The 27,331-nt window shown below is 41.6% G+C and overlaps 1 protein-coding gene across 2 annotated transcripts in view; it reads right to left on the bottom strand.

Annotated features, from left to right (window-relative positions):
* The window catches only part of EXOC2 (exocyst complex component 2), a 120,893-nt gene that overhangs the window by 37,983 nt on the left and 55,579 nt on the right, over positions 1 to 27,331 (bottom strand). For both annotated transcript variants that reach the window (XM_064161105.1, XM_064161106.1), the window contains exons 12-22: positions 19,284 to 19,409; positions 18,756 to 18,880; positions 13,111 to 13,179; positions 12,684 to 12,841; positions 12,202 to 12,323; positions 8,975 to 9,036; positions 7,163 to 7,243; positions 6,056 to 6,115; positions 4,973 to 5,034; positions 4,048 to 4,114; positions 1,565 to 1,681 (exon numbers count right to left, since the gene is read on the bottom strand). In XM_064161105.1, coding sequence (XP_064017175.1) covers positions 1,565 to 1,681; positions 4,048 to 4,114; positions 4,973 to 5,034; positions 6,056 to 6,115; positions 7,163 to 7,243; positions 8,975 to 9,036; positions 12,202 to 12,323; positions 12,684 to 12,841; positions 13,111 to 13,179; positions 18,756 to 18,880; positions 19,284 to 19,409 — 1,049 coding nt within the window. The remainder of the gene's footprint in view (positions 1 to 1,564; positions 1,682 to 4,047; positions 4,115 to 4,972; positions 5,035 to 6,055; positions 6,116 to 7,162; positions 7,244 to 8,974; positions 9,037 to 12,201; positions 12,324 to 12,683; positions 12,842 to 13,110; positions 13,180 to 18,755; positions 18,881 to 19,283; positions 19,410 to 27,331) is intronic.

Genomic DNA, 27,331 nt, shown 5'->3' with positions numbered 1-27,331 from the left:
CTGCAGTCAGCAGGGACGTCCCCAACTAGATCAGGTTGCCCAGAGCCCTGTTGAGCCTGACTTCGAATATCTCCAGGGATGGGGCTCCAGCCACCTCCCTGGGCAACCTGTTCCAGTGTTCCACTACCCTCACAGCAAAGAACTTGTTCCTAACATCCAATCTAAATCTCCTCTTCTCTACTTTGAAGCCATTGCCTGTCCTTCTGTCACTACAGGCATTTGTAAACAGTATCTCTCCATCCTTCTTGCAGGCCCTTTAGGTACTGGAAGGCTGCTATTAGGTCTACTCGGAGGCTCCTCTTCTCCAGGCTAAACAGCCCCAGCTCCCTCAGCCTGTCTTCGTAGCAGAGGTGTTTCAAGCCCCTGATCATTTTCGTGGCCCTCCTCTGATCTTTAAGGTTCCTTCCAAACCAGACTGTTCTGTGATTCTATGGCAGAACTAAAAACTGGGAAGAAAAAAAAAACCAATCAACCAAGCCTCTAAACCTCTGTAAGCTTCTAACCTCCCTTCAAATAAATGAAGTGTTTCAAACTTGCTCTGTTAAATGATCTGATTATCCCAAATCCTCCTAGCTACCATGCCCAATGCTTACTGCTCCAGGCAGCACTTTCAAAAGGTTATAACAGATTTGCAATTAATTTATGACATCAACATTGGAATCTTGGTATTAATAAACTTTAAATGGCAGCACTTGCAAGGTGGCCATATCAAACAGAGTTGAATATATACATAGCAGATGCCTTATTTGCTTATCTAGACAACACCAACTGCACCCAGCTCAACTCTGCGCTGTCTCAGCAGCAAAGGACAATACCCAGAGTGACTTTTGAACCCTACTAACCAAGCAACTCATAGCAGAATTACTTCAGCCACAGAAATTCAAACAACACCGAGGCGGAAGGGGGCTGAGGATGCTCTGAGCATCAGTTGAGAAGGAAATACTAGACTGTGTACTGGAAAAGATAACATTTTACTTCCAACCAACAAATGTTTCTGGAAATAAACTAGCTTTATGGTCCTAAGGATCAAGCCACAGCATTTCTCATAAAAAATGATTAATCTTTACAAAAAGACAGGAAAATGAGACAGCTACTCACACCCACTTTGACATTTTCATTCTTTGAAGGAAAAAAAACCACCAAACCAAACTACAACAAAAACCCCTGAACTAGTTTATGAACAACAGCTATCAGTAAGGCTGACTGCCAGGCGAAACTATTTATCAAGTGTATTTCTGAGATATCAATCTTGTATCCTCTGCATTGAGAAAGCACAGTGACATTAAGCTGCCTTACTAAGAAATCTGATAAGCTTTGGAACTGAAGCCCTGAAGAAGAGGTCACATTTTCTGTAGCAGCTATCCAAGCCTGACAGGAACAGACACAACCATGTCACTGTTGTTGTTTCCAGTTGATGCTCGGAGCCCCACTCATTTGTAGGAGGCTCACCCAAGAGTCTCCGTGGTCATCTGAACACTTTCACCACTCTTTCACAGGAAGTAAACAAAAGAAAAGCTGTTTCCTTCAAGCAATGATCCCTCCTTCCAGTGCTCTCATTACTTACTTGAATGATTTTTTCAACCCCCTGAAAGCCATGCTTCTCAAAATGCTCAGCTATATTTAGGAAGGTGTGACGCTCCAGGTAGCGACAGTTACTGAGTGCAATTAAAAGCCTCTGCTCCTAAAAATGGGTTTGAAGAGAAGAAAGAGTGCAACAGTTAGGAAAAAAAGAAGCATCAGCATACCCAATACTGTAAACACAGAGCTTATTGATTCTGGGGAGGTGCTGGAGTCACCGTCCCAGGGGCAGTTCAAGGCAAGGTTGGACGTGGCACTTGGTGCCATGGTCTAGCCTTGAGCTCTGTGGTAAAGGGTTGGACTTGATGATCTGTGAGGTCTCTTCCAACCTTGGTGATACTGTGATAAAAAACTCTGATAAAATAGAATTTAGAGAGATTTTTGTCAATCGATTCCCAAGAACTGAGTGAATGTCATGATTTCAGGCATGATGGTTGAATGTGAATGCTCTGTCTTACAGGATCTGGAGCATTCACTGGATGACTAATACAGAACTGTGGTTGAGACTTCTGCACTGAAATCAGGTTTGGACAGCTTTCCAGGAAGCTCTATCTGGCCTTTACTTTCCTTCAAGAAAGATGCTATTAACTATGACCATCAATTGAATCAACTGAAGATCATCTTCACTTTCTCTTGAAGCTGGCTTAAACCAAGGAAGCCAAACAGGTCCTGAAGGAATACACTCATTCATTACATAATTCCTGAATGTTCAGAAGGGCTCAGAAGTACATCATGTAATTCCAGCAGATAATATACAAAAAACAACTAAGCATTTATAACTCATTTCTGTTCTACAGGGATTTTTCCATGATAAGAAGGATACTGAAGCTGAGACACCAGATCTTGGTGCAACAAGGTCTAGTTCTCAATGGGACAAATAACCAGACAATCCACAACTACTATTTAAATGGATTTGGTCTTCCTTCTTCCCCAAGCCTTCTTTCAGTTGGAAGATATTTTTCTACCTCAGATGGAAGTTCAAAATCAACCTCAGCAAATATTTTGATAACCAAATTATTTGCCAGTGAATTAATCACAAGAGTCCATGTGTGATTAGAAATGGTGTTGGTTTTCAGAGCCAGGACAACTCCTGACAGCTTTTATGCCAGCAGTCTGATGACTAGCACTGATATATGCAGTTGCATACTGCTTTAAACCACACTCACTTGGTTGCAGACTATTAAAACCCAGGGAATTTTAAAGGTACAGTGACAACTCTTACTCTGGTCACTTGCACTCCTTGCTATCACCACTCAGTCAGGAAGGAAGAACTAAAATGTTCTGGGATGTACAGAAAAAAAAATACAGTGCTATGGAAACCAAACACTGCCTAAAATTGTTGATTGCTCTTTTATTTAAACATTTGTACCTATGGCACATGGGAAACGGCCACGGCCACATAAAGTTATTTCCCAGCAATCAAGACCAGAATCTATGTGTTGCAAGAATAAAATTAATAAAAGAACTAATTATGACAGTCTGCAATCCAGAAAAGTGGCTTGATTTGGCACTCATTGCAATAGAAATGTTTATTGCTCATGTAAACGGGACAAAAATGTGCTTTGGACAACATTTTGGACCTGTGGTTAAGAAATACTAACTTCACAAGAGACTTCTTGCAGGGAACAGTCACATTAACTACATTTTTTTTATATTTGCCACTGGACTAGAAGAAAGTACAAAGAAAACCAAACCAAAAGAAGCCAAACAAACCCTTATTCTTGGTAATTTTCTGTGGAAAATTTAAGTTACTGAATATATTCATCTTCATGGGTTTTTAAAAGTAATCAATGTCAGATCAGTCCTTATAATTTCAAACAGGCTGATAAAAACATAGAAGCATAGAATCAACCAGGTTGGAAGAGACTCCCAAGATCATCCAGTCCAACCCTCCCTGGGCAGCCCATTCCAGTATCCAATGACTCTCTCAGTGAAGAACTTTCTCCTCACCTCGAGCCTAAATCTCCTCTGGCACAGCCTGAGGCTGTGTCCTCTCGTTCTGGCGCTGGCCACCCTCCTAACATCTAGTTTAAATCTCCTCTCTTCCAGTTTAAACCCATTCTCCCTCATCCTGTCACTGCAAGACCTTGTAAATAGTCCCTCCCCAGCCTCCCTATAGGCCCCCTTCAGATACTGGAAGGGCACTATAAGGTCTCCTTAAAGCCTTCTCTTCTCCAGGCTGAAGAGCCTCAACTCTCATAGACTGTCCTCATGGCAGAGGTGCTCCAGCCCTCTGACCATCTTATCTTCGTGGCCCTCCTGTGGACTCACTCCAACAGTTCCATGTCCCTCTTATATTTTCTTATGCTTATATACATATATCTAGGAAATGCCTCTAAAATACAGAAGTGCACTCTAAAAAAGAGAAACAAAATCCTGAAGCACTGAATCAATAGAAGGATCATGTCCCTGTAACTTTGAGAAATACCCAGTTTCACATCAGCTGCTAGGAAGAGAAACCAAACTTACTGAGGAGAGACTCGAGTCTTCATGAATGCTCCCAAACAAGTCTGGAGATGAAACATCAACTGAAAGACTAGGAATAGGGTTTAAAAAGTGAGTAGTAGAGTACTTTGGATTACTGGATACACGGTGAACTCAAATAAACAGTTGGAATGGAAGCTTGCTTCAAGCTCACTCACACAAAATAAAGCAGTCCACAATGTCTGGTTCAGTCAAGATGTCCACAAAGTATACAGGAGCTCTGTGCACAGATGGCACTATTCTACCTGCAGATCTTCACTGATCAAAGCATTTTCATTTTCTCTGATTTCCCTGGATTGCCAGAGATTCCATGTTATTTTTACACCTATCCAGCCACAGCCATCCAAATAGTAAAAGAAAGTGGCATTAGGGACGCAGTAAATGTGCCCTTTCCTAATGCATATTGCAGGTACCAGTATTTGCCAAGTCTCTGTCTTTTCACAAAGAAATGCTGAGTGCCCCTGGAAATTCAGGCTACTCTGACTTGGCTTGGTCTCCAAAACAAGTGGATCATGAGCAATTATCACATAAACCTTTATGAATTTAGCTAAAATACCAACAAAACAAGTTCAAAATGGAATGGAAGAAAGGCAAGGGCTGTTTCTTCATGACTGGACATTACTTAGTGACAACTCACTCCATGTAAGTTCATCTCAAAATCCACTCCTGACACTGAATAAAACGGCACAGTACTCATTAGCTTACACAATGCTACATGGTAGTGCTCAATTCTTTGGCATTAGAAGTACCTGCTCTTATTTCAAAGCATCACTAACCAGAGGCAAAAGTATTCACAAGGAGAATGAAACAGCAGAAGGGCTAAAACCACATCATCATCACTAACATCTGGGACTTGCACCCACCATTTCAGAACACTGCTACTACTTCAGGTCCTATTTATTTTACTTACTGTGCTGTATCAATATCACCATCAGTTTTGGTGCTCAGCTGTTCCAAACAGTCTATAAAGACCTAGAAAACAAAATAAAACCTAAAGTTACTGCCAAAGCTAAATAAAATGTTTGTATTTACTTTTAACTACAGCCAATAGAAGCAGAACAAACATCAATATCCTTTTTGATCTTAAATGTTATCTATGTTCACTAATTGTAGTTACATTTTTTTGCATGCAAATTTTCTGCATCAAGAATAGTGTAGCCAGCAGGACCTGAGAAGTCCTTCTGCCTCTGTATTCAGCACTGATCTGGCCACACCTTGAGCACACTGCCCAGCTCTGAGCCCCTCAATTTAAGAAAGATGTTGAGGTGCTGGAACGTGTCCAGAGAAGGGCAACAAGACTGGTGAGGGGGCTGGAGCACAGCCCTGTGAGGAGCAGTTGAGAGAGTTGGGGGTATTTAGCCTGGAGGAGGCTCAGAGGAGACCTCATTGCTGTCTACAATGACCTGGAAGGAGGTTGTAGCGAGGTGGAGGTTGGCCTCTTCTCCCAGGCACCCAGTGACAGAATAAGAGGACACAGCCTCAAACTGTGCCAGGGCAGGTTTAGGCTGGATGTTAGGAAGAAGTTCTTGACAGAAAGAGTGACTGGCATTGGAATGGGCTGCCTGGGGAGGTGGTGGAGTCACCATCACTGGAGGTGTCTAAAAGCAGACTGGATGTGGCACTTAGTGCCATGGTTTAGTTAATTGACAATTGTTAGATGATAGGTTGGACTTGAGTATCCTGAAGGCCTTTTCCAACCTGGTTAATTCTGTGATTCTGTAATTTTATATTCTATGCAACTGTCTCTCAACCTCTGAACAGTCACAATCAGTAAAACACTTGAATATGTCACTTACTCTCTAAGGGTTTGATATTATCAGATTCAGCTAGTAACCTCTACACAAAGCCAAGCATGTCTCAGTATCCCACAGTGCATCAGAGGAATATCAGAGTCATCAACTTGTGGTATCTTTAGGGAGGTGGGCAAAGCACAGAGCACACATTTGTTGGTTGCTTCTGTTCACAATTTCAGACTTCAAAGCACTCAAGTTACCTGCATGATCCCAATGCTCAACTGGCACACGTCCTCCTGTGTTCTCTGCTGCTGGAAAACCTGAGGATGCAAGCACATTATTTCAGCAGACCACCTTCACGTGGCCTAATTCTCAAGGAATGGAGGAGTACCCTATCCCTAAAGAGGTGACACAATTACAGGAATGGCTGCTGGGATACAGTGTTCTCTCAGGATTCAACTTCAGTTATTTCTCACTGTAAAACGAGCAGAGAGAATAAACAGCTTGAAAAGCATGTGGAGATACCACACTAAAAAGGAGACATCCTAGACCCTAGCAGATATGATATGTATCATTGCTGGCTAATGGAACTGCAGCAAAAGTTGTCAGGATGTTCAAAGATCTTTGTACCACAAAAAGAAGGATTTGTCACATGCTACAGAGTCTTTGAATAATACTTCTTTCAGAATCTAGGCAAGCTAGGCATCCAAATTGAGGAGAGAGAAGCAACCCACAGGACTCTGCAACAGGACTCTGTCTGGATGTGTTCCTCTGTGATCTGTGTTATAGTATTGTCCTGCTCTGGCAGGTGGGTTGGACTCAATCTCCTTGGGTCCCTTCCAACCCCTAACACCCTGTAATAAGCATCAAACTCCCTTAGTCTGCTGAAACCTGACAGAAAATACCAAGGCCTCAAGATACTAAGGAGATGGGGACAATCATAATTCCTGATTTAGAATAAAGTTTACAGAGGGGGAAAAAAGGCCAAATTTAAGTTTCACAAGCAGCTGGGTGCAACAGTGAGTGAAAGAGTAACTCCTAGGAATATCCCCTCTTCCTCTTTCTTCCCCATGTAAATAAATGTACATCCAGTGCTATCTCAAAATCATGTAGTAGTTTTTTTGTTTTCAGATGGGCAGCTTTAAAGATTAAATGGTAGGTCCAGCCTGCCTCAGACAAACACAACTTTGTTAGGACAAGGGAAACACAATTCGAATTTTAAATGCTAATAGCAGTGGGATAAGAGTACATAGAAAAAAGGAAGAGGGAATTTAGAGCCCTGCATCATGCTCTGAAGGCTCTTGTTCTGAAACCCAATAGTAATTTACATGAAGAGAAAGAAAACAAAAGCAGAGTTCCTAACTTACGCTGGCTTCTCCAGGTTTGCAGTCCAGCACAGTTTTCAGGGATTGCAGGGAACGGATAATGCACTGTTCAAACTGGGATGGCTGAAAAGCAAATCACTTGTCAGCTTCAGAGCTCAAGGTGAGCTCACCACATGTATAAAAGCTTTTAGGCCACATAATCAGCCCTTCATTTCCATATAATTTCAAATGAGAGGGGGGAAAAAAACCAAACACAAACCCCACATATCCTGTGATCCTGTTCCTACAGCACCTTCTACAACTTCAAATACAGCTTCTACCTTAAGCCTAAAATATCCCCAAATTTCTGCTAATGACATGATCAAAATGAAGTCTGCTTTAGTGGACAAATAGCATGACAAAACACAGTAAAATGCCACTACTAAAACTTGCATGTCTCGACCACAGCCTCCAAAGATACCTAGGGAAGTGCTGTACCCAAACAACCTGTGGGTGACTTCAAAATAGATGGAAAAAAAACAAAAAAGAAAGGCTTAAGCAAGTTCTTAAACAAAGATGAGTTAAGATACAGGAAAACCATATGGAAACAAAGCTGTGGTGGAAGATTCTTCCTCCTCCCTCCAGTTTCAGATGAATGAAGTGAAGAACAGAAGAGCTAAGGGACTTGCCCAAGTCAGCGGTAACTGAAACCAAGACCAGTAGTGTAAACCAGGATGTAATACTACAACCAGCCCCAAAACACTCCTTCCTACAATATGTATATTGTGATTGTCTAATGCCCTCCTACTCAACTTCGAGCACATATTTTTAGAAGCAAGTAAGAAAAGCTAAGAAAGTCTGTGGAGCATTCTCTTAGACAATACACATGAAGCAACTCCCCCTCCCACAGCACCCTTTTTGCTTTCGCTGATTGTTTTTAAGTCACACCTACAAGGTGCTGGCTGTGTTTTAGGCATTACTCATTGCTGTTTATTTCCAGAAAGCATCTCACTAATTTATCTGAATTTGGTTTTAAGGCATTTGTTGTTTTGTGTGTAGGCACTCTCCTAAATTAGTTGCTTTTCAGTTCAGTTTCTCATTATAAGATGTAAGTGACCTATTTATACAGCTACAGACCAATTCCATGGTAGTGTACATACTAAGCTGTGAAGCATTTTGATGTCAGCTGAACTTCTGACCTCAGCAATTATTTACTTCAGCAAAACATCCCCAAAATGAGATGTTTAACAATGAAAATTATTATCATACCAGCAAAATCATTCTAGAGGCCAGCAGCAGTAAGAGTGAGACACTGAAATAATCCTACTTAATGCAGAAAGTCATGCTACATACCTCGATGAAGGAATCATTAAGGTTGGACCAGCTGTTAAACCAGCACTGTCAAGTCCACCACTAAACCACATTCTTAACTGATGCCCAGTTCTTACTCATTTTTGCCTCTTTAATTTAGCATATATCTGAAAAGCTTTTATTTAGGCTTTTTCTCTTTCTCCCCATTCTGCAGCTTTGAAAATATTGCTGTTCAGGTAGTGCCATTAACACTTTAGGTCACTTCAGGTACAAGAGTTTAAGAAGTACAAAGAAAAGTTTTGTAGAAGGAAGAAAAGAAAAAGCCCCAAATACTGTGTTTTGTGATGGGACCTGTAAAGAGAGCTATTGGCAACCATTTAAACAAACAGTTTCTTGGGTTTTTTAACTTCCTGTATTTTCATATTTTAATAAAACTATGGACACCAATAAAACTAGGGACAAATAGAAGGCAAAGTCCTAAGTAATTGAGTTTTTGGAGAATACAGGAACCAATTTCATCACACTTGAAAAGAAAGTGCCTACAAGACCCAGAAGTATACCCACCAATGATGTCAAACCTTCATTGTCGACTACCCAGTCTTCTTTTTCAGCTAACCTCTTTATATCTGCAAGAGAGAGCAAGAGAGGAGTTGTGGGGGGCAGGGAAAAGACACTAAATTTCATTATTAAAAATGATTTGAACTTGAAAAGATAAACCACAGACACTGGGACTGCTATGACTAGGCACACCAGCAACTAGCACTAAAAGCTTCAAAGCTTTCTGCATTCTCAAATTGACTAAAAGTGGAACTCATACATGGTGTGCTGGTGACACCATGTAGAGAAGCAGACTTGTGATACATGGCATGAAGCACAGCTTTTACTGGAAAGCTTAAAACTAAAAGGAATATTTGTGAAGGTTTGGGGTTTGTTTGTGTTTGGTAAATTTTTCATGGCAACATAAAATACTACACTTAAGATGTCAGGTCTCTTAATTAAAAATGAAGGAAAAAAGTGTCTAACATTTCAGCAAAGACAGGAAGGACAGCATGCCATTCATATCTAATAACTATAAAAGGCACAGAATGCCTACTTGGTGTCAAGGATCCTGGTGCAGATACACCTGAAGGTGTAAGCAAAACAGTCTCTTCCACTACCCAGAAGCTGTCAACTTACAGTAAGAGGAGCTAAGTGTTCAGTTTTGGGTCCCTCACTACAAGAAGGACTTTGAAGTGCTCGAGCAGGTCCAGAGACTGGAGAAAAAAGGTTGGTGAAGAGTCTAGAGAACAAGTTTTCTGAGGAGCAGCTGAGGGATCAGGGGTTGTTCAGTCTGGAGAAAGGAAGGCTGAGGAGAGACCTTCTTGGTTCTCTACAGCTATCAGAAAAGAGGCTGGAATAAGATATGGGGTAGTCTTCTCTCCCAAGAAACAAATGATAGGACAAGTTATGCTGGAAGGTGGTTTAGGTTGGACATGAGGAACAATTTCTTCCCTAAAAGAGTTGTCAAGCCCTAGAACAGGCTGCCCAAGGCAATGGTGGAGTCCCCATCCCTGGAGGGATTTAAAAGCTATGCAGATGCGGTGCTGAGGCACACAGTTTAGCAGTGGACTTGGTAATGTTGAGTTCCATGATCTTTAAGATGCTTTCCAGAGTGAATGATTCTGTGAACACAAAGCTCACATGCTGCAAACTAAATTCCTCTATGGATCATTGCTTTCTTAGGGGCTTAATCAGCTTATAAACAGAACAAAGATGAACTGTGTGCAGTTTGGAGGTGTTTTGATGTAGCTTTTCACACAAATTGCTCATCAGAACTGTCTGAACATCATGAAACTCCTTTTCCAATAAGCAAGTTTCAGTGAATTATCATCTCTCCCCAAAATCCAAGAAAGAGGGTAACTAATGTGTGCTGCAAGGTATCCTCATTATCTTGGTGCTTTAATTAGCCTGGTTATAGTGTCACGCCCTTTAATTCTACATCTAATGGAAGTATAGATTGGTGAGGAGAGAAAGTATTAAGGGATTGTGCAGAATTATTCTGTTCATTTCCCTGCTGAACAAACCACTTAAATTCAACTGATATTTGTGCAAGGTTTACATTGTGCTGATCAGTCTTTACATGCTTTTGTGGCTGCCTTCTTTTGCATTCTATTCTGAGCTAATATCAATACAAAAGAACCAAATTTCTTTCTGGTATTTCACAGCTCATCAAATTCCTGTCACATACATCGATGTAAACTCCCTCTCTAGTCTAGCATTCACTTAATCTGACTTTTGTGACCTTTCTGACCACTGATCACATATGAGAGGGAAAGAACACAGACTGCTCCTCAAGGCCAACATGAGTAGATGGTGTTTATTATAAGCAAAAAACCCCAACCCTCTGTGTGTGGGCAGATTTACCCTGTTTAAGCAGCTAATGACACAGGGCTTTATTAGAGTTTCAAATGATCAGAAGGCCTTTACCAACTTACAACATGCTGCAAGAGATGAGATTGAATTTTCTACCAATAGACTATGCCAAGGTATTTCAGAGAGAATCTAGAAGTGAGATTCACTGGCAGGAGGACTCATATATTACAAATATAACTAGAGCTGAGATTCATGAGAATATCCATTCTTTCACTGGTCCCTAAAAAGAAGCTTCTCCAAGGGCAAATTTAATCCAGCCATGTCCAGAAAAGCTTTCCAAACACATTCAACACAGGCACTTCTGTTTATCCAGGAAATAAATAAGGCACACAGGGCAACAATATGGAATGGGAGTCATCACACAGGCAGGTGTCTCTACTCCTCTGTTTGATCCTACAGTCGTTTCGTGGAACTGCTTTACTGAGAGGTGATGGAAGGAGCAGCCAAGGGAGACTGCTGATATCAGCTAGATGAAGGGGAGAGATGCTACCCAGTCAGTATAACATACCGGCATCGTAAGGGATCTGATATCCCAACTCAAGACACGAAAGTATGAATAAAGATATTCAGGGCAAAGTGAAAATCGTTCATAGATGGTAAATCTGGTTGTATCAAAACCTAAGGCATGGACTACCACAAGAGTTTCTCCTTCACAGACTGTCTGTGGCCAGCAATCAGGACAATCTGGGTCTGAACAGAACTCTGGGCTATCACTAGGATGTGATGAGTAGGAAAAAGTAGGAGGACAGCAGACTCTGGCTGAGAGCTTCAGCGTTAACCACGTATCAGAGCTTTTTGGAATGCACTGGAGAAGTTTAGGTGGAAAGCTGAGTGATTTAGTGAGCAAAGTGTCAGCAAACTGGTTTGGAGCTGGACTCTTCCTTTGAGGCAGATAGGATGTCTGAAGAACCAACTCCTAGAGAGAGTGCAGTCAGTCCAATGGGATCAGCCTCAGGTCATAATTAAATGAAACAAATATTTTCATCCACCAACTGAAATATATATATATATATATAGATACATAACTGATGTCAATTGCACTAAGTGAAGAAAAGCTAAAGAGACAAGAACTCAAAAAAGCAATCAAATTACATTTCCAATATGGGAAAGATGCATCAGGAGAGAAATCAACTGTCTCAGTGCAAAGGAAACAGATCTAAACTCCTGTATTCATTAGGCTAAGGGAAGAGACAACTCATAACACATTTCTGTCAGGAAAGTGAAATACTTGAGTAATGCCAGTGAGATATCATAGAACTCAGGAGTCTCCTGCCATTATAATATCTAACAAACATGGTTACCTTCCAGAACATGTTTTGACATCACCAGAGGTAAAAAAACCTCAACCCTAAGCAAGGAAATCTGCAGCCTTCTCTTACCTTCAGCTGTGTGCTGTAAGGTCACCATGATGCAACGTACACGAAGGTCCAAAATAAGATCCTGGATGATCTGAAGCATATCATTGGGTATCTCAAGTGCAGTAAGAGACTCAGAACTAAGCCTGGAAAGCAAATAGACTCAAGTGTGAATCTACAGTGTTTTTAAGCTGACAAAACTTTATTGATTCTTTTTGGACATGTGTTTCTGCATGTGAATACAGCAGTTCAGTTTATCTTTGAGAATTGATTACCCCAGTCAGAGACAATGCATTACTTAACCCAGAAACTGGCAAATACAGGTTTATTAATTACACTTGCACACAGAATCCTAAACCTCCCCTAAGTTTCTTTTTTTGTAACCCTGCTTTTGAACATGTTCAATTCCTCACTGCTCAGGGTATTCAATGCAATGAACAATTTGTCTGAAAGCACACAGACATTCCAGGAACAGCATCACTTTGTAGGCCCACAGATCCATTTACCTCACTGTCTGGATAACATGAGTTAGCCACTGGCCAGAAAGTTCTGATTTCATCTCCCAGCCACCATATTCTCTTGATTCTCCTTCTCTGAGGCTGGAGGGAAGCAAAGCTCCACGGATAAGTTTCACCAGAGAGTGCATCACTTCCTGAATCATTTTCTGCATCAGAAGAAGGGGTAAAGTTAAAAACCAAAAAGTGAAAAGCTCCATTGCTGTACTCAAGTAGCCATGTACTTGCTATAACACAATAGCTTGAAAAGGATGTATGAGTATTGATATGGAGTAGCCTCACATGTAGAAAGAGAAGAAGGAGGAGGTATAAAGACACAAAGATGATCTAAGAAATCTGGTATTTAAGGTGGTGACAGTAAAGTATGTTGCTATGAAGCACAGCTGAAAGAAATCAAAGTTTCCCCCACAAAACTTACCTTGAAATCGTTTTGTCTTTGCCTTGCATTCTTCTTTGATCTTTCCATTTGGCCAGATTTTTCAGCAGTCTTGTGAAAATGAGAACATTGGAAAGTGTAAGTATCTCATAACCACCACTAAAATTATTGTGAAAAAGGGGGGTTTGAAAGTGAAGAAACGAAAACCAGTGAGTTCATGATGCAATTACACAAAGTAACTCACGACACCTAAATAAGCAAGGGCTGAAGATACCAGTAAACTACAATTCCTGCAGGTCAGGGCAAAAAATGGTTAACTCTGAGGAACTATGTGTATTAAAGACAGAGATAAGCATAACAGTACCTCTAACAATACGAAGTCCATGAAGTCAAATTTCTTTCACTGCAGTGTTAGGAAGTGTTCAAGAAAAGCCTGGCTGAGGCACTTAGTGCCACAGTCTAGTTGAGTGGCTAGGGCTGGGTGCTAGGTTGGACTGGCTGATCTTGGAGGTCTCTTCCAACCTGCTTGATTCTATGACATTGCTCTCTTCTCTCAGGTGGCCAGCACCAGAACGAGAGGATACAGCCTCAGGCTACGCCAGGGGAGATTTAGGCTGGAGGTGAGGAGAAAGTTCTGCACTGAGAGAGTCATTGGACACTGGAATGGGCTGCCCGGGGAGGTGGTGGAGTCGCCGTCCCCAGAGCTGTTCAAGGCAGGATTGGACGTGGCATTTGGTGCCATGGTCTAGCCTTGAGCCCTGTGGAAAGGGTTGGCCTTGATGATCTATGAGGTCTCTTCCAACCTTGGTGATACTGTGATGATTCTGTGATTCATATATAGCCCAACTGTGCATCAAGTTTATTGTGAAGAAACTCATTGTTTTTATCAGCATGGAAGCTGCCTAGAGAAGGACAAATAATTCAGCTAACTGTAAAAGGCACTTTGCAAAAGCAGCAGCATCTTCATGGACAGCTCACTTCTTTGCAAAGCCAGGAGCACGAGTACACATTGCATGAGACAGTTACAACAGTTGAAGAAAAACATGGTTTGACTAATAGTCTTCCTGTTTGCAGGTCTAGCTTTCTGTGTAGCCTAATGAGAATATGGCAAATTGTACTGAAAACCCATTTCAAACACTGAGTTAAGTGCAGACGTAGAACTTTATAGTGAGATAATCTCCTGGTTCCTGCATGTACAGCAACATCTACTGGACATGAAGAGCAACACCACTACGAAAGCGCTCTCAGAGATCGCTTTGTTTTCAAGCCACTAGTTTGAAATGCTCTGTGTTTCAAATTCCTTCTTTTGCTAAAGCATTGCAGAGTTCTGAGGCAAAATAATGTGAAGTGAGAGAAAAATAGAACTGCTTAACTGTTAGGAAATACATACCTACGAAACTCTTGTACTTTAAAGCTCTCAATTACAGTTTCACTCAAGAACAACACTGAAGTGATTGCTGCTTCTAATAGCCATTCTTCTCTTCTAATGCTTTGAAAAGAAAATGAGTTGCATTCCTTTAAACCACAGGCAGCAACTCAAAATCCACACTGTTTTACAGCTGGATTAAAGAACAAGATTTCACAGATCTTTGATATAGATTTTTTTTTCCTTAGTGGTTTTGCTCAATTCTAATCTTAAACCTTCCCTGCACAGACAGACCAAAACTATCTTGTGGTAAGACCAACGGTTAGTCCCCACATATGTGACCTCACCTAGAGTGATTCAAAGAACTGGGCTCTTTAAACTGTTGAAAATACCATGTAAGTCTTTAACTGACAACATTTGAGGGCATATAGTGAATCTTTCAGAACTAAAAAGCACTAAATGCAACTCTGTACCCTACAGACTGAAAGAGAGAAAATAAGGCTTGAAATTCTTAAGTGGAAATTTTCTTTCCACATTAGACTCGGATAAGCTAACTGAAATGATCCTCTGTGCCGTGGTCCAGGGCTTGTTGTAAAGCTCTGCAGCCATCGCCTTGCTTCTTGAATGATAGTAAATAGCAAGCAACACGGTAAAGGTATCTCTTCAGAGGCAATTAAAATCTGGATGGTTTCTGATAGAGAATCATAGAATTAACCAGGTTGGAAAAGACCTCCAAGATCTGCCAGTCCAACCTAGCACCCAGCCCTAGCCACTCAACTAGACCATGGCACTAAGTGCCTCATCCAGTCTTTTCTTGAATACCTCCAGGGACAGTGACTCCCCCACTTCCCTGGGCAGCCCATTCCAATGGCAAATCACTCTCTCTTAAATCCTGAATGTGATGGGGTGCTTCAGGAAGAGTTTCCAAGCTCATGCGACCCTTTTGTCCACTCATTCTCAGTGGATTGTTGCACGCAGAACAGAAAATGAACTGAAGGCATTATTCCTCCTCTCTGCCCAAGAACCTGGGGGGTTTCCATAACAACCAAAAGAAATCAATGTAGGGGTGATTAATTCCTCACAAGCTCAGAACTCAGGTTCTGGCCCAACAAAGGAAGAGCAGATGTACCTTAAAGACTAACAGGAAAACTACCACCTCCTCCTCTTTTTATTTTTGTTAAATAGATGGAAACAATGTTTTGTTCAGACACGACATAAAAACATTGCTTTTTCCACTTGCTGTCATTTTGATCAGCAGAATTTCTTAACCCTGTTGACAGTTCCAGTCTCAGTTTCTCTAGAACTTGCTTTCTTTCATATTGTACTCAGAGAAAACAGCATCATAGTAAAGTCCCATTTCCAGTGGCAATGTTGTCAAATATAAAGGTTGTCGTTTCCCTTATGAAATTAATCAGTTTTGTGAAAGCAATCAGCACTAAGGTTTACTTTTGATTCTCCTTCCTTCACTGAGCATTACAGGTGTCACATCTTCCTTTTGACATTGTGATGTAAAATGAGGAGACAAATCTAATCTATTTCACTGGAGCCACAATGCAAACAAATGAAGGGAATTAATTACACATCACGCCAAGCGTAGTGTCTATTACTATCATGATATGAAAGCATTGTATTTATCTACAGACAGTGTCAACAAACAGAACAACCACGAGAAAAAATAAAACAACAAAAATAAGCTTCCAAATTTCCTTTTCTTGAGATTCTTGTTTTGTTTTCTACTGAGGCTACAACGAAGAATAGGTATCTCTGATGCAATCCTGCTTCAGGAATGATTCTGCAATGAGCTATTGTAGCTGTGATGACTTAAGGAGTTAAACACAGCAGGACCCTCTAAGCATAGCAGCATAAAAACAATCTCAATAAACTAAATGATATTACAGCAGTTAAACTGAAGTTTTAGATGCACAAACTTTTCAGTTCAATATAGAAGCTGATCTGAATAAAAATATGTGTTCAAAAGCCTGCTTATCTTCCACCTGCTCTGTGTTCATAGAATCAAGCAGGTTGGAAGAGACCTCCAAGATCAGCCAGTCCAACCTAGCACCCAGCCCTAGCCACTCAACCAGACCATGGCACTAAGTGCCTCAGCCAGGCTTTGCTTGAACACCTCCAGGGACTGTGATTCCACCACCTCCCTGGGCAGCCCATTCCAATGCCAATCACTCTCTCTGGCAACAACTTCCTCCTAACATCCAGCCTATACTTCCCCCAGCACAACTTGAGACTGTGTCCCCTTCTTCTGTTGCTGGTTGCCTGGGAGAAGAGACCAACCCCCACCTGGCTACAACCTCCCTTCAGGTAGTTGTTATTTCAGTTATCTCTACATCTTTTCACAGATCTTTTCCTCAAACTTCTTTAGGACCCAGAATGAAAAGTCCAAACTGCAGTCAGTGAGACTTCCCAGTGGCAGATCTGCAGATACGAGGGATGAACTAAAGCCCCATCATCTCTTGACAGAACAGAGAGCTATCTTCCACAGCCCTTCAACCATGACTTCATGTCAGACTTGTTCCTTAGAAATATGCCATCACTATTATTCTCCTTTTGAAAAAGGAACAACACAGCTTGAGTAGCAGAGGTGAAGTCTGTAAAATAAAGTAATTGTGTGACCAAATTTTAGCAACAACAGAGACCCCAAAATATTTGTCTAGCAAAGATTTTGATGGCGAGCCATGTAGTGACCCTGCTGGGGTTTGGGAGGAACTGAGAAAATAAGGAGAGTAAGTAGGATGAGGATGGAGTAAGTAGGCACAGCTGCAGAGAAGTGGCCTCGGGAGGCTGGCAGAGAAGCTGAGGGAGTTCTGAGCTGCGAGGAAGACAGGCTGGGCAGCCCTGGGAACAACCAATGTTGTGGCCAAAGGGGGATTAAGGGGGGTAGTTGGTCAGGTCTGCCTCTGTGTGTGTGGACAGCCCATCTCTGCCTATGTGAGCCTGTCAAAAGTACACACTCCTCTACTGAACTGTATACAGGTAACACACTTAGCTTCAATAAACAGATTGACCACTATGCATCACACTGGTGTAAGCCTGATGTCTCTCCCTCTCCCACGTGGCCTAGAGGAGAGGCCAACTCGACATAACCCATACCAAATTATGTACCCTTTCAAAAGAGGATAATGGTGTGCATATAAACCCAGTGCATGGCATGAATTTCACTTTTTATTTCTGCTTCTTGGATTAGCAAGATAATATTTACATCACTTGTAGAAAAAAAGAAGGCTATGGAGCTGATGACCTTCAGACTCGACTCACTGTACTAGGTCTATATATAACCACTCAGTGCCTTGTTGTTTTGGACTCTGGTCTCAAACCTCTCCTCATTCACAAATACTTACTGCTTGAGAAATGAGTAGTCCTCTTCCAAAGAAAAGAATCATTATTTTTTATCCTGTACAACTTTGTCTTTTACATATCTCTATCCATTAATTTCTTAGATCTTCTGCTGACCAAAGAAGAGCAGCTGAACACCTAGCTGTACTCAGTGTTGGTTAGACCACAGCTTGAGTACTGTGCCCAGTTCTGGGCCCCTCAATTTAAGAAAGATGTTGAGGTGCTTGAACATGTCCAGAGAAGGGCACCACGGTCAGTGAGGGGTCTGAAGCACAGCCCTGTGTGGAGAAGGCTGAGGGAGCTGGAGTTGTCCAGCCTGGAGGAGGCTCAGGGGAGACCTCATTGCTGTCTACAACTACTTGAAAGGAGGTCGTAGCCAGGTGGGGGTTGGTCTCTTCTCCAAGGCACTCAGTGACAGAACAAGAGGACACAGTCTCAAACTGCACCAGGGCAGATTTAGCATGGATGTTTGGAAGAAGTTCTACACAGCAAGAGTGATTCCCTGTTGGAACCAGCTGCTTGGGGAGGTCGTAGAGTCACTATCCCTGGAGGTGTTTAAGATGAGTCTGGATTAGGCACTTACTGCCATGGTTTAGTTAATTAGAAGGGCTAAGTGACAGGTTGGACTCGATGATCCTAGAGGTCTTTTCCAACCTGGTTAATTCTGTGTGTGATTCTGTGAGTAAGAGGTGAAACTACACAAATACTGACTCCAGCATCTGAAACACACACATCACAGGCAGAATTCCAAGTGACTCCACTGTGTGCTTTTATTCCTTTAAAAAGAAAACTTGCCTCTATGGATTAGAACTGCAGGACAATTCAAGGTATCATCTCTTAAATGTCTACACTGAGAATGTATGTTATCTTATAAACTTCTCTAACTCACTTCCTCTAGTTAAATAGAAGATTTCAAACATAAGCATTATGGAGCTTTGTTACTTAAAAGCCACTTATTCAGAAGAATCCATACCTCACTGAATAAACTTCCATTCACATAAGAAATCCAGAGCTTCCAGAAGTTGGGCAGCTGACTGACAACAAGTTTTGTCAACTTTTCCACAAAGACAACTTGCTGAGGAGCTTTATAGCGCCAGGCTAAGAGAGAGAGGGGGAAAGAAAAAGCAAAATGAAAACATCTATTAATACTAAAAAAAAGTACTGACATTAAACAGTTTCAGGCAAGGCTTTGGGCTGGGAAAAGACAAAGGCAACAGTAATTTAATTATTTGGGACAGGCATATTTTTGAAGAGTCTGTGCACTTCACATTCTGAAATACAAATGTTCAACCTCAAACTGCAACACAATTTTATTGGTTTACATGCGAAGATACGCTGTGGGAGCACACTCCTAGAAGCATAAAGTGGTTTGGGTTAGAAAGGACCTTAAAGATCACAGAATGACAGAATGTCAGGGGGTGGAAGGAACCTCAAAAGCTCATCCAGTCCAACCCCCCCAGAGAAGATCCACTTTTCTTCTCCAGATAAAACCTATGCCTACCATCATCACGGCCAGCCTGAAAGCTGCTGCCCCTCTTCAATGAAGCAGTTTGACTGAGATGGCCAATTGGTGATGGACGCACATCACTGTCCAGGTCTAGCATGGGGCTGTGGAGCAGTGGGTTGCCTAGAGAAAGGGGGAAAAGAAAGTTGGAACACCTTTGCACAACAATTGCCATGAAACAGCACAGCACATGTGACATTCCAATTTCATTCTGAAATGATACACAAGGCTGGAGCACAGCCCTGTGAGGAGCTGGGGGTGTGCAGCCTGGAGAAGAGGAAGCTCAGAGCAGACCTTATTGCTCTCTACAACTACCTGAAAGGAGGTTGTAGCCAGGTGGAGGTTGGTCTCTCCTCCCAGGCAACCAGCAACAGAACAAGGGGACACAGTCTCGAGTTGTGCCAGGGGAGGTCTAGGCTGGATGTTAGGAGGAAGTTCTTCCCAGGGAGAGTGATTGGCATTGGAATGGGCTGCCCAGGGAGGTGGTGGAGTCACCATCCCTGGAGGTGTTCAAGAAAAGCCTGGATGAGGCACTTAGTGCCACAGTCTAGTTGAGTGGCTAGGGCTGGGTGCTAGGTTGGACTGGATGACCTTGGAGGTCTCTTCCAATCTGGTTGATTCTATGATTCTAAGATATACCCAGCAAAACTATTCTTCCCTACAGAATCATAGAACTGTTTAGGTTGGAAAAGACCTCTAAGATCATCAAGTCCCATCATTACTCTCAATCTACCAAGTCTAATGCTAAACCATATCCCTCAGCACCATGCCCAGACTTCTTTTAAACACCTCCAAGGATGTTACGTAGCAACCTGTCCAATTGATTGTTCTCACAGTAGAAAAATGTATTTCTTATTTCAAGATGAAACTTCTGGTACTTGATGCTGAAGTTTGCGGTGAGGATCTCAGTATCTAAGGCTATATTGCTTCATCTTTTCCATCAATACCCACACTCACAATAACAGGAAGGTCACATAGTAAGAGCAACAACCACAACACTGCAAAATGCAGATGCAAGAGCAGCACAAAGTAAAAAGGAATTGAATTTATGCTGTTTTCAGCCCAGCATGGCAGTAAAGATATACTTAGTCATTTTTCTTCACCTACTGGAGCTCAAAGAACAATATTCAGTGTTGTGGAACATTAACAAACTCCCAATAACTTCCCTTTTGAAATAAAGTCTTTCTCCCACAATTTTTTTAGTAGTTGTTGAAGAGGTTTCCTGTGACCTCACCAAACTGCTGACTCCTCCAATCATCTTATAGCACTTCACACTCTCAAATACCTCAGAAAACAGATCTATCTGCTTTAACAGACTGAGTGAGCCCATCTGTGGTGTCTTTAGCCTGCACAATGATTATATTGACCATTTAAATCCTACACCACTTACTAAGATTGACCTATCTTTATGACACCTTTACAGCTGCTGAGTTTTCAGCAACAGTGACTCCACCACACTGGTTTAAACATAATATTCACCATCACCATCACCATAGAGAATTTCTGCCATGAGTTTGAACAAGAATTTAGGGACAGATTTCTCTATCTGAATGAATTAAAAATGCAAAATAAGAAGGGAAAAAAAAATCACAAAGCTATCAGAAACTTCTAAGGTAGCTCTGTGTGCAAATAGTTAATTGTGGACATATGCCCTGCAACTGGCCAGGTAAGAGATTGGTGTAAGGTCACACGTTATCTGCACCAACAATTTAAACACTTAATGACTGCTAAAACATACTGTGTTTTATTAGAAACTTACAATGTTAAGTTCTGCAAAACCATTCCAACAAGCCTGCAGAATGAAGTTAGAAAAAAAAGGCTTCCTCTCCAGATTAAAAAGGCACACAATTAATATTTATGCCTGGAGAAGGCTCTGGGAAGACTTTATTGTAACCCTTCAGTACTTAAAAATGAGGACAGACTTTATAGCACGGCAAGATAAGAGGTGATGGTTTGAAACTAAAAGGAGCAAAGAGTCAGACTAGATAGAGTGGAGAAATGTTTTACATTGAGAGTGGTGAGGCACTGGCACAAGTTGCCCAGAGAGAGGTGGTAGATCCCCTACCCACGAAATCACTTCAGGGCGGGTTGTTCGGGGCTCTGAGCAAGCTGAGCTCTAGTTGAAGATGTCCCTACTGACTGAAGGGTGAGTTGGATTAAATGACCTTGAAAGATCCCTTTCAATCTAAAGCATTTTAAGATTTTCTGATACCTTACAATGCTCTCTTTATTCTAGGTAGCATCTCTGTATAAAGAATTTTTAACGGCCTCGTAGCTCTCGGGCTAAGAATCTGAGATGCTACGGAGATGCGTTTTATTTGGGTGAAAAAAATGTAATCCAAGGACAAGTCAGAATTGTCAGAGGCATTACTTGATAAAATATGCACCAAACCCACAAACAAACAAAAAACCCACAAAAAACTAAAACCTTCGGAGTGCAGCAATGTTATCTTCACTGAAACTGCCATCAGAAAAACCCTCGATACACCAAAACTTCCCTCTTTGATGCCTTTCCATGGAATTTAGGCTTGCACTCTCCAACCCCTTTGTTAATAGGAGGAATTTCATGTAAACAGCTGGTTTCTAGAAATGACAGCGCCAATTAAACCTCAGAATTAAAACAAGCACACTTACCAAAATATCTCCATGTGAATTGATTCAATTAAACCCATTTGCCTGAGGTGGCTGAACAGCTCAATGCCCTGTATTGCTGCTGATACACCACCCCCACCACCCAACTGGTTTATATACTCCCCAGTAACAGAAAACATGCAAAGAATACTCTCTTGTTCCACCAGAAAAACCACATCATCAGCATGCAGCTGTACCAGGAAAAGAAAGTTTAACATGAGCTAATTTTTTAATTGGTTGTCTAGCATTACAAGCAAGCAGAAGGCAGCAGCGGGCAGCTACAACAGCAAATATACCCTCAGGACTCATCAACATCTGGACCACATTAGGAAAGCTGATTTTTGCTTCCCCCTGACCAGAAGGTAGCGCTTGAAGACTGCACAACACCACCAAAAACAGTGTGAAAAAGGGAGAGTTCACTGACAAACAACCTTCCTCCCACCCCGGTTTAGTCCCTCGCTGGAGCCAGCAACTTAAATTCAGCTGCAAAATGCAATAGGACAAATTAATGGTAGTGTGGATGGCAGACAATAATATTTATGAACCTAAATAAACTAGCCAATTTATTATTTACTGCCTATTAATGATTCAAGCTGTGTACTAGCTGAGCATTCCTGGCCCAGAATGCAAAGTTAATTTTTCCCTGTGCTACCAGGTTTTGGGATGTTGTATAAACAGCAGGAACAACACAGTCTTGGCAGATCCTCACTTTTATAAAGAATATTTCACTGCTTTGAAGTTACAAAAGCACATTTTTCCACAATACAGCATCTACACTGAGCATATCTGTCAGTGGCTCCAGTGTGTATTTAACCAAAGGAACACAGGAAAAATAAATGTACTACATTCTCCTCTGCCACCAAACAGCCACGGCACGGCAGCAGTATAATTATAGCCTGATTACATTTACAGCTGTAAAACCATGAGAAGATCAAATTAAAAGTTTTAAGGATCTTAGCATTGGTTTAATTTTGTTTTAAAGTGGATTCCATCGGGTTTCAACTTTTTGTGTGCAGATACCTTAGAGGTTTGCGGAGTGAAATGAAAACATTTTAAAGGTACAGAGAGCAAAGCATTCAAATGCGTGGACAATAAATTGTCCAGCAGTTTCATTCCAAGCTCTCCAGTTCGAGTGCAGCAAGAGCTCTCTGAAAGATCTGAGCAGAAAAAAAAAGCACAATGCTCCTGAGGTCATTAATTTGTGCTTTCTCTTATTGCAGATCAGAAGTTACCTCTGCCGTCCACAGATTGCAGGCTTTGAGTTTATCGGTACTGGAGTTGCCTTGGGTCCCCTGTGTGAATACAGAACCTAAGGCTCCTGTGTAGATCTCAGCCCTATGTTTTGAAATGCCACTTGCATGCAGCATGAGAAAAAAAACACATTATTAACATGAAGTTTGCCTACAATAGGTTTCCCCATGATTTGCAACTAGTTAGTGGGCATGATGGTGTTGGCTTAACAGTCGAACTTGATAATCTTCGTGGTGTTTTCCAACTTCAATGACTCTCTCATTCTAAATCTATAAAAGCAGCTTCACTTTGCTATTTCAAAGCTGTTACCAAGCTGAGTGTAAAATCACTCTGCAATATCCATCACTTCACATTTCTGCTTGTGAATTCATTCTAAATCTATAAAAGCAGCTTCACTTTGCTATTTCAAAGCTGTTATAAGCTGAGTGTAAAATCACTCTGCAATATCCATCACTTCACATTTCTGCTTGTGAATTCATTCTAAATCTACAAAAGCAGCTTCACTTTGTTATTTCAAAGCTGTTACCAAGCTGAGTGTAAAATCACTCTGCAATATCCTTCGCTTCACATTTCTGCTTGTGAATTCATTCTAAATCTACAAAAGCAGCTTCACTTTGTTATTTCAAAGCTGTTACCAAGCTGAGTGTAAAATCACTCTGCAATATCCATCAATTCACATTTCTGCTGCTTGTGAATTCATTCTAAATCTGTAAAAGCAGCTTCACTTTGCTATTTCAAAGCTGTTACCAAGCTGAGTGTAAAATCACTCTGCAATATCCATCACTTCACATTTCTGCTTGTGAATTCATTCTAAATCTATAAAAGCAGCTTCACTTTGCAATTTCAAAGCTGTTACCAAGCTGAGTGTAAAATCACTCTGCAATATCCATCACTTCACATTTCTGCTTGTTTCCTCCCACCTCACAGTCTGACAGGCAAGGATTTATGATGGAAGTCACAAATCACCCCTCATCTCCCTTCTAAAACCCACGCTCAGCCAGCTTGCAGTCTTCCAGCCTGGAGCATTGCCGATGAGGCTGGGGGATCATTTTTTTTCAGGCTGGATGTTAGGAAGAAATTGGAAAGAGTGACTGGCATTGGAATGGGCTGCCCGGGGAGGTGGTGGAGTCACCATCCCTGGAGGCGTTTAAGAAGAGGCTGGGTGAGGCACTTAGCGCCACGGGTCAGTTAATTAGAAGGGTTAGGTGCTAGGTTAGACTCGATGATCCTAGAGATCTCTTCCAACCCGGTTGATTCTGTGACTCTTGATTTTTGTAATTACTGATTTTTGTAGTTCCTAATTTTTGTAGTGACAAAGAAAACCGGTAGCAGACGACCGACTTCAGGCTGAGTGGTTTTGCAACACAGAATCTTAGAACGGTGGTGGGGGCTGAAAGCAACCTCTGGAGATGCTCTAAGAGCAACCCCCTCGCTAACAGCAAGTCAAACACCAGGCGTTACGCAGATCTCCTCACCCGCAGCATGCAGATGAGTGAGATTAAATTAAGAACACAGAGAGCTTACAGCTGTGGCCCCAGGTGAATACAGCCACTGTGTCCTTTCATGCATTATGGATCTCGCAGCGCCTTTCCGCAGCAGCTACAATAGCGCGGGAGGCTGCGCTCCAGCCTCGGGGCTCTCCGAAGGGCAGCAGACTTCCTTACCGCCCTTAAACACCTTTGAAGGGCTTTTCCTGCGCACAGCGGGTCCTTGTGCTGTGCTGCAGCCTGACCACCCACTGCTGCTTGTTGACCAAACACACAGTGCCTGCAGCCTGCGCCGGCATCGCCCGGGTAAGATTCCTTTCAAGGACACCGCGTGGAGAATTGCCATTTGTCTGGGCGAGAAAATCAGGCGAGCAGGAGAAATCGCCCCCGAAATTAACCTGCTCAGCTGCGAGTTAGGGGTTGGTTGTCTGTTTGCAAAGGGGTTTTTGTGTGGTTTGGGTTTTTTTTCCTTCCTAGAGTACTTTCTCTTGCTAACTTTTCGTTTGTTAGGAATTGGACTTTTTCTAACAAGGGAGATAAAAATGGGTTCTGTTTCTGGGTTGTGCTTCTAGCAGAGGGAGGAGTGCAGAGAATTAAAAGTGGAATCTATGGAAAGTGGAATCTATGGAAAATACATTTTGGAAGGCATTAAAAAAGACTTTCTTTTTTTTTTTTTTTTTTTTTGCAATCTTAGGTTTGGTGTAACAAAGCCTGGACTTAATGACACTGAAAACTACTTTTCTGTTTCCCACCAAAGGGGTAACATTATTTCTAGTGGTGTCCCAAATATTTTGCAGCCTAGGGGTATCCTTTCCTTGTCAGTCCTGCAGGCCAAAACACACTGAAGTGAGAGAGCCAAACAGCTCAGGTTCAGCATGGAAATAAAAACTATGTCGTTTTACTAGCACTAGTAAAATGCAGCAGTGGACATGAAGATCTTCAGCAACTTGGAAAACAACTCTCTTTTACTGAATTGCCCGAATAAGGGCTTAAAAAGACCACAGCAGGAACCGAGGTAGAATTCTGGGCATAGAAGAGCCTCAGTTGACCTTCAGCAGTACTAACCTGCTCAGTTTTGATTTTAAACTACCTGCTCTGCTTTCTAACCACAGTATTTGCTGTCTGCTTCTCAAATCACAGTATTTCACTGTCCTCATAATACTTTAAATATTAAAGAGGTAAATAATGTGGACTTGATCTATTGATGGATAGGATGATCCTAAGGTCTTTTCCAGTGCATGATTCTATGATCGTTTTAAGTACTATAGAAAATAAGAATGCTCCCTGCACTTCTGAGTGTGTCAGATTCTACTGTGCTCATAATACTTCAAATAGTAAATAGGTAAACAATGTGGTTGGACTTGATCTGTTGTTGGGTTTGATGATCCTAAGGTCTTTTCCAATGCATGATTCTATGATCATTTTAAGTACTATATAAAATAAGAATGCTCCCTGCACTTCTGTGTCAGATTCTACTGTGCTCATAATACTTTAAATAGTAAATAGGTAAACAATGTGGTTGGACTTGATCTGTTGTTGGGTTTGATGATCCTAAGGTCTTTTCCAATGCATGATTCTATGATCATTTTAAGTACTATATAAAATAAGAATGCTCCCTGCACTTCTGAGTGTGTCAGATTCTACTAAAAACTCTTAAGTCACAGCCAAGTTACAGACACAGGTGGTAAAAGAAGAAAACAAACACAGGCACTTATTTCTCTACAGATTAATTTCTTAAAATTTAATTAATAACCCATTAAGGGTTTGCTTGACATCTGCTGTCAAAAGGGTATTTCTGCTATGGCCAGGGGATGTGGTTTAGACGTGAAATGGCTCCCAGCTGCAAGAATCCTTCTTCCAGATGTACAGTAAGCAAAGGCAATGGAAGAGAACCAGCTGCTAGGATAACAAATTGAAAAGGCCCTTTTGACACGAGCCCTGACGGCCTGTCTGATCCAACAAAGATGGACCATTCATTGCAAGGTGAAGAGAATCTCAGCGTGGCACAGAAGAGCAACATGGTCTAAGCATCCATCAGCACTTCACACCATGTACAGCTGCTGCTACTCTGGCACAGAAAAACCCTGCAGAGACTTATGCAGTATCTGTGCATTGCTGCAAAACAGCTCTTTATTCCCAGCAATAAAAACTATGACAAAAATTATCACTGAACTTACATTCTGTCTTGAGAGCTATCTTCATGCTAAGATATTTAATAGAGGTTGTGTATCACATATTTTGCAACTGAAACAATCACAAAACCTGACATGACAACGGTGTTAGTGTTCCCATTGAGAGCTTTAGTGTCTAGAGGGCAATAAAAGACAGATAATTCACTATAATCTATTATTAGAGCTCTATTGGATGGCCATGGAGATGATCTGAGAGCTGGGGCACCTCTCCTATGAAGACAGGCTGAGAGAATTGGGGTTGTTCAGCCTGGAGAAAAGAGAAGGCTCCAGAGAGACCTCTGAGCTGCCTTCCAGTATTTGAATTTGGCTGCAAGAGAGCCAGAAAGGGACTTTTTACAAAGGCATATAGTGACAGGATGAGGGATAACAGCTTCAGAATAGACAAAGCTCAATTTAAATTAGTTATTAGGAAGAAATCAATCTTAATTCATGAGGGTGGTGAAACACTGCAAGAGGTTGCCCAGAGAAGGTGTGGAGGCTCCAA

The sequence above is a fragment of the Pogoniulus pusillus genome, chromosome 21, assembly GCF_015220805.1.
Source record: "Pogoniulus pusillus isolate bPogPus1 chromosome 21, bPogPus1.pri, whole genome shotgun sequence".
NCBI classification, from domain to species: Eukaryota; Metazoa; Chordata; class Aves; order Piciformes; family Lybiidae; genus Pogoniulus; species Pogoniulus pusillus.
Note: the sequence above shows the minus strand (reverse complement) of the source record. Positions and strands in the feature narration are given on the sequence as shown.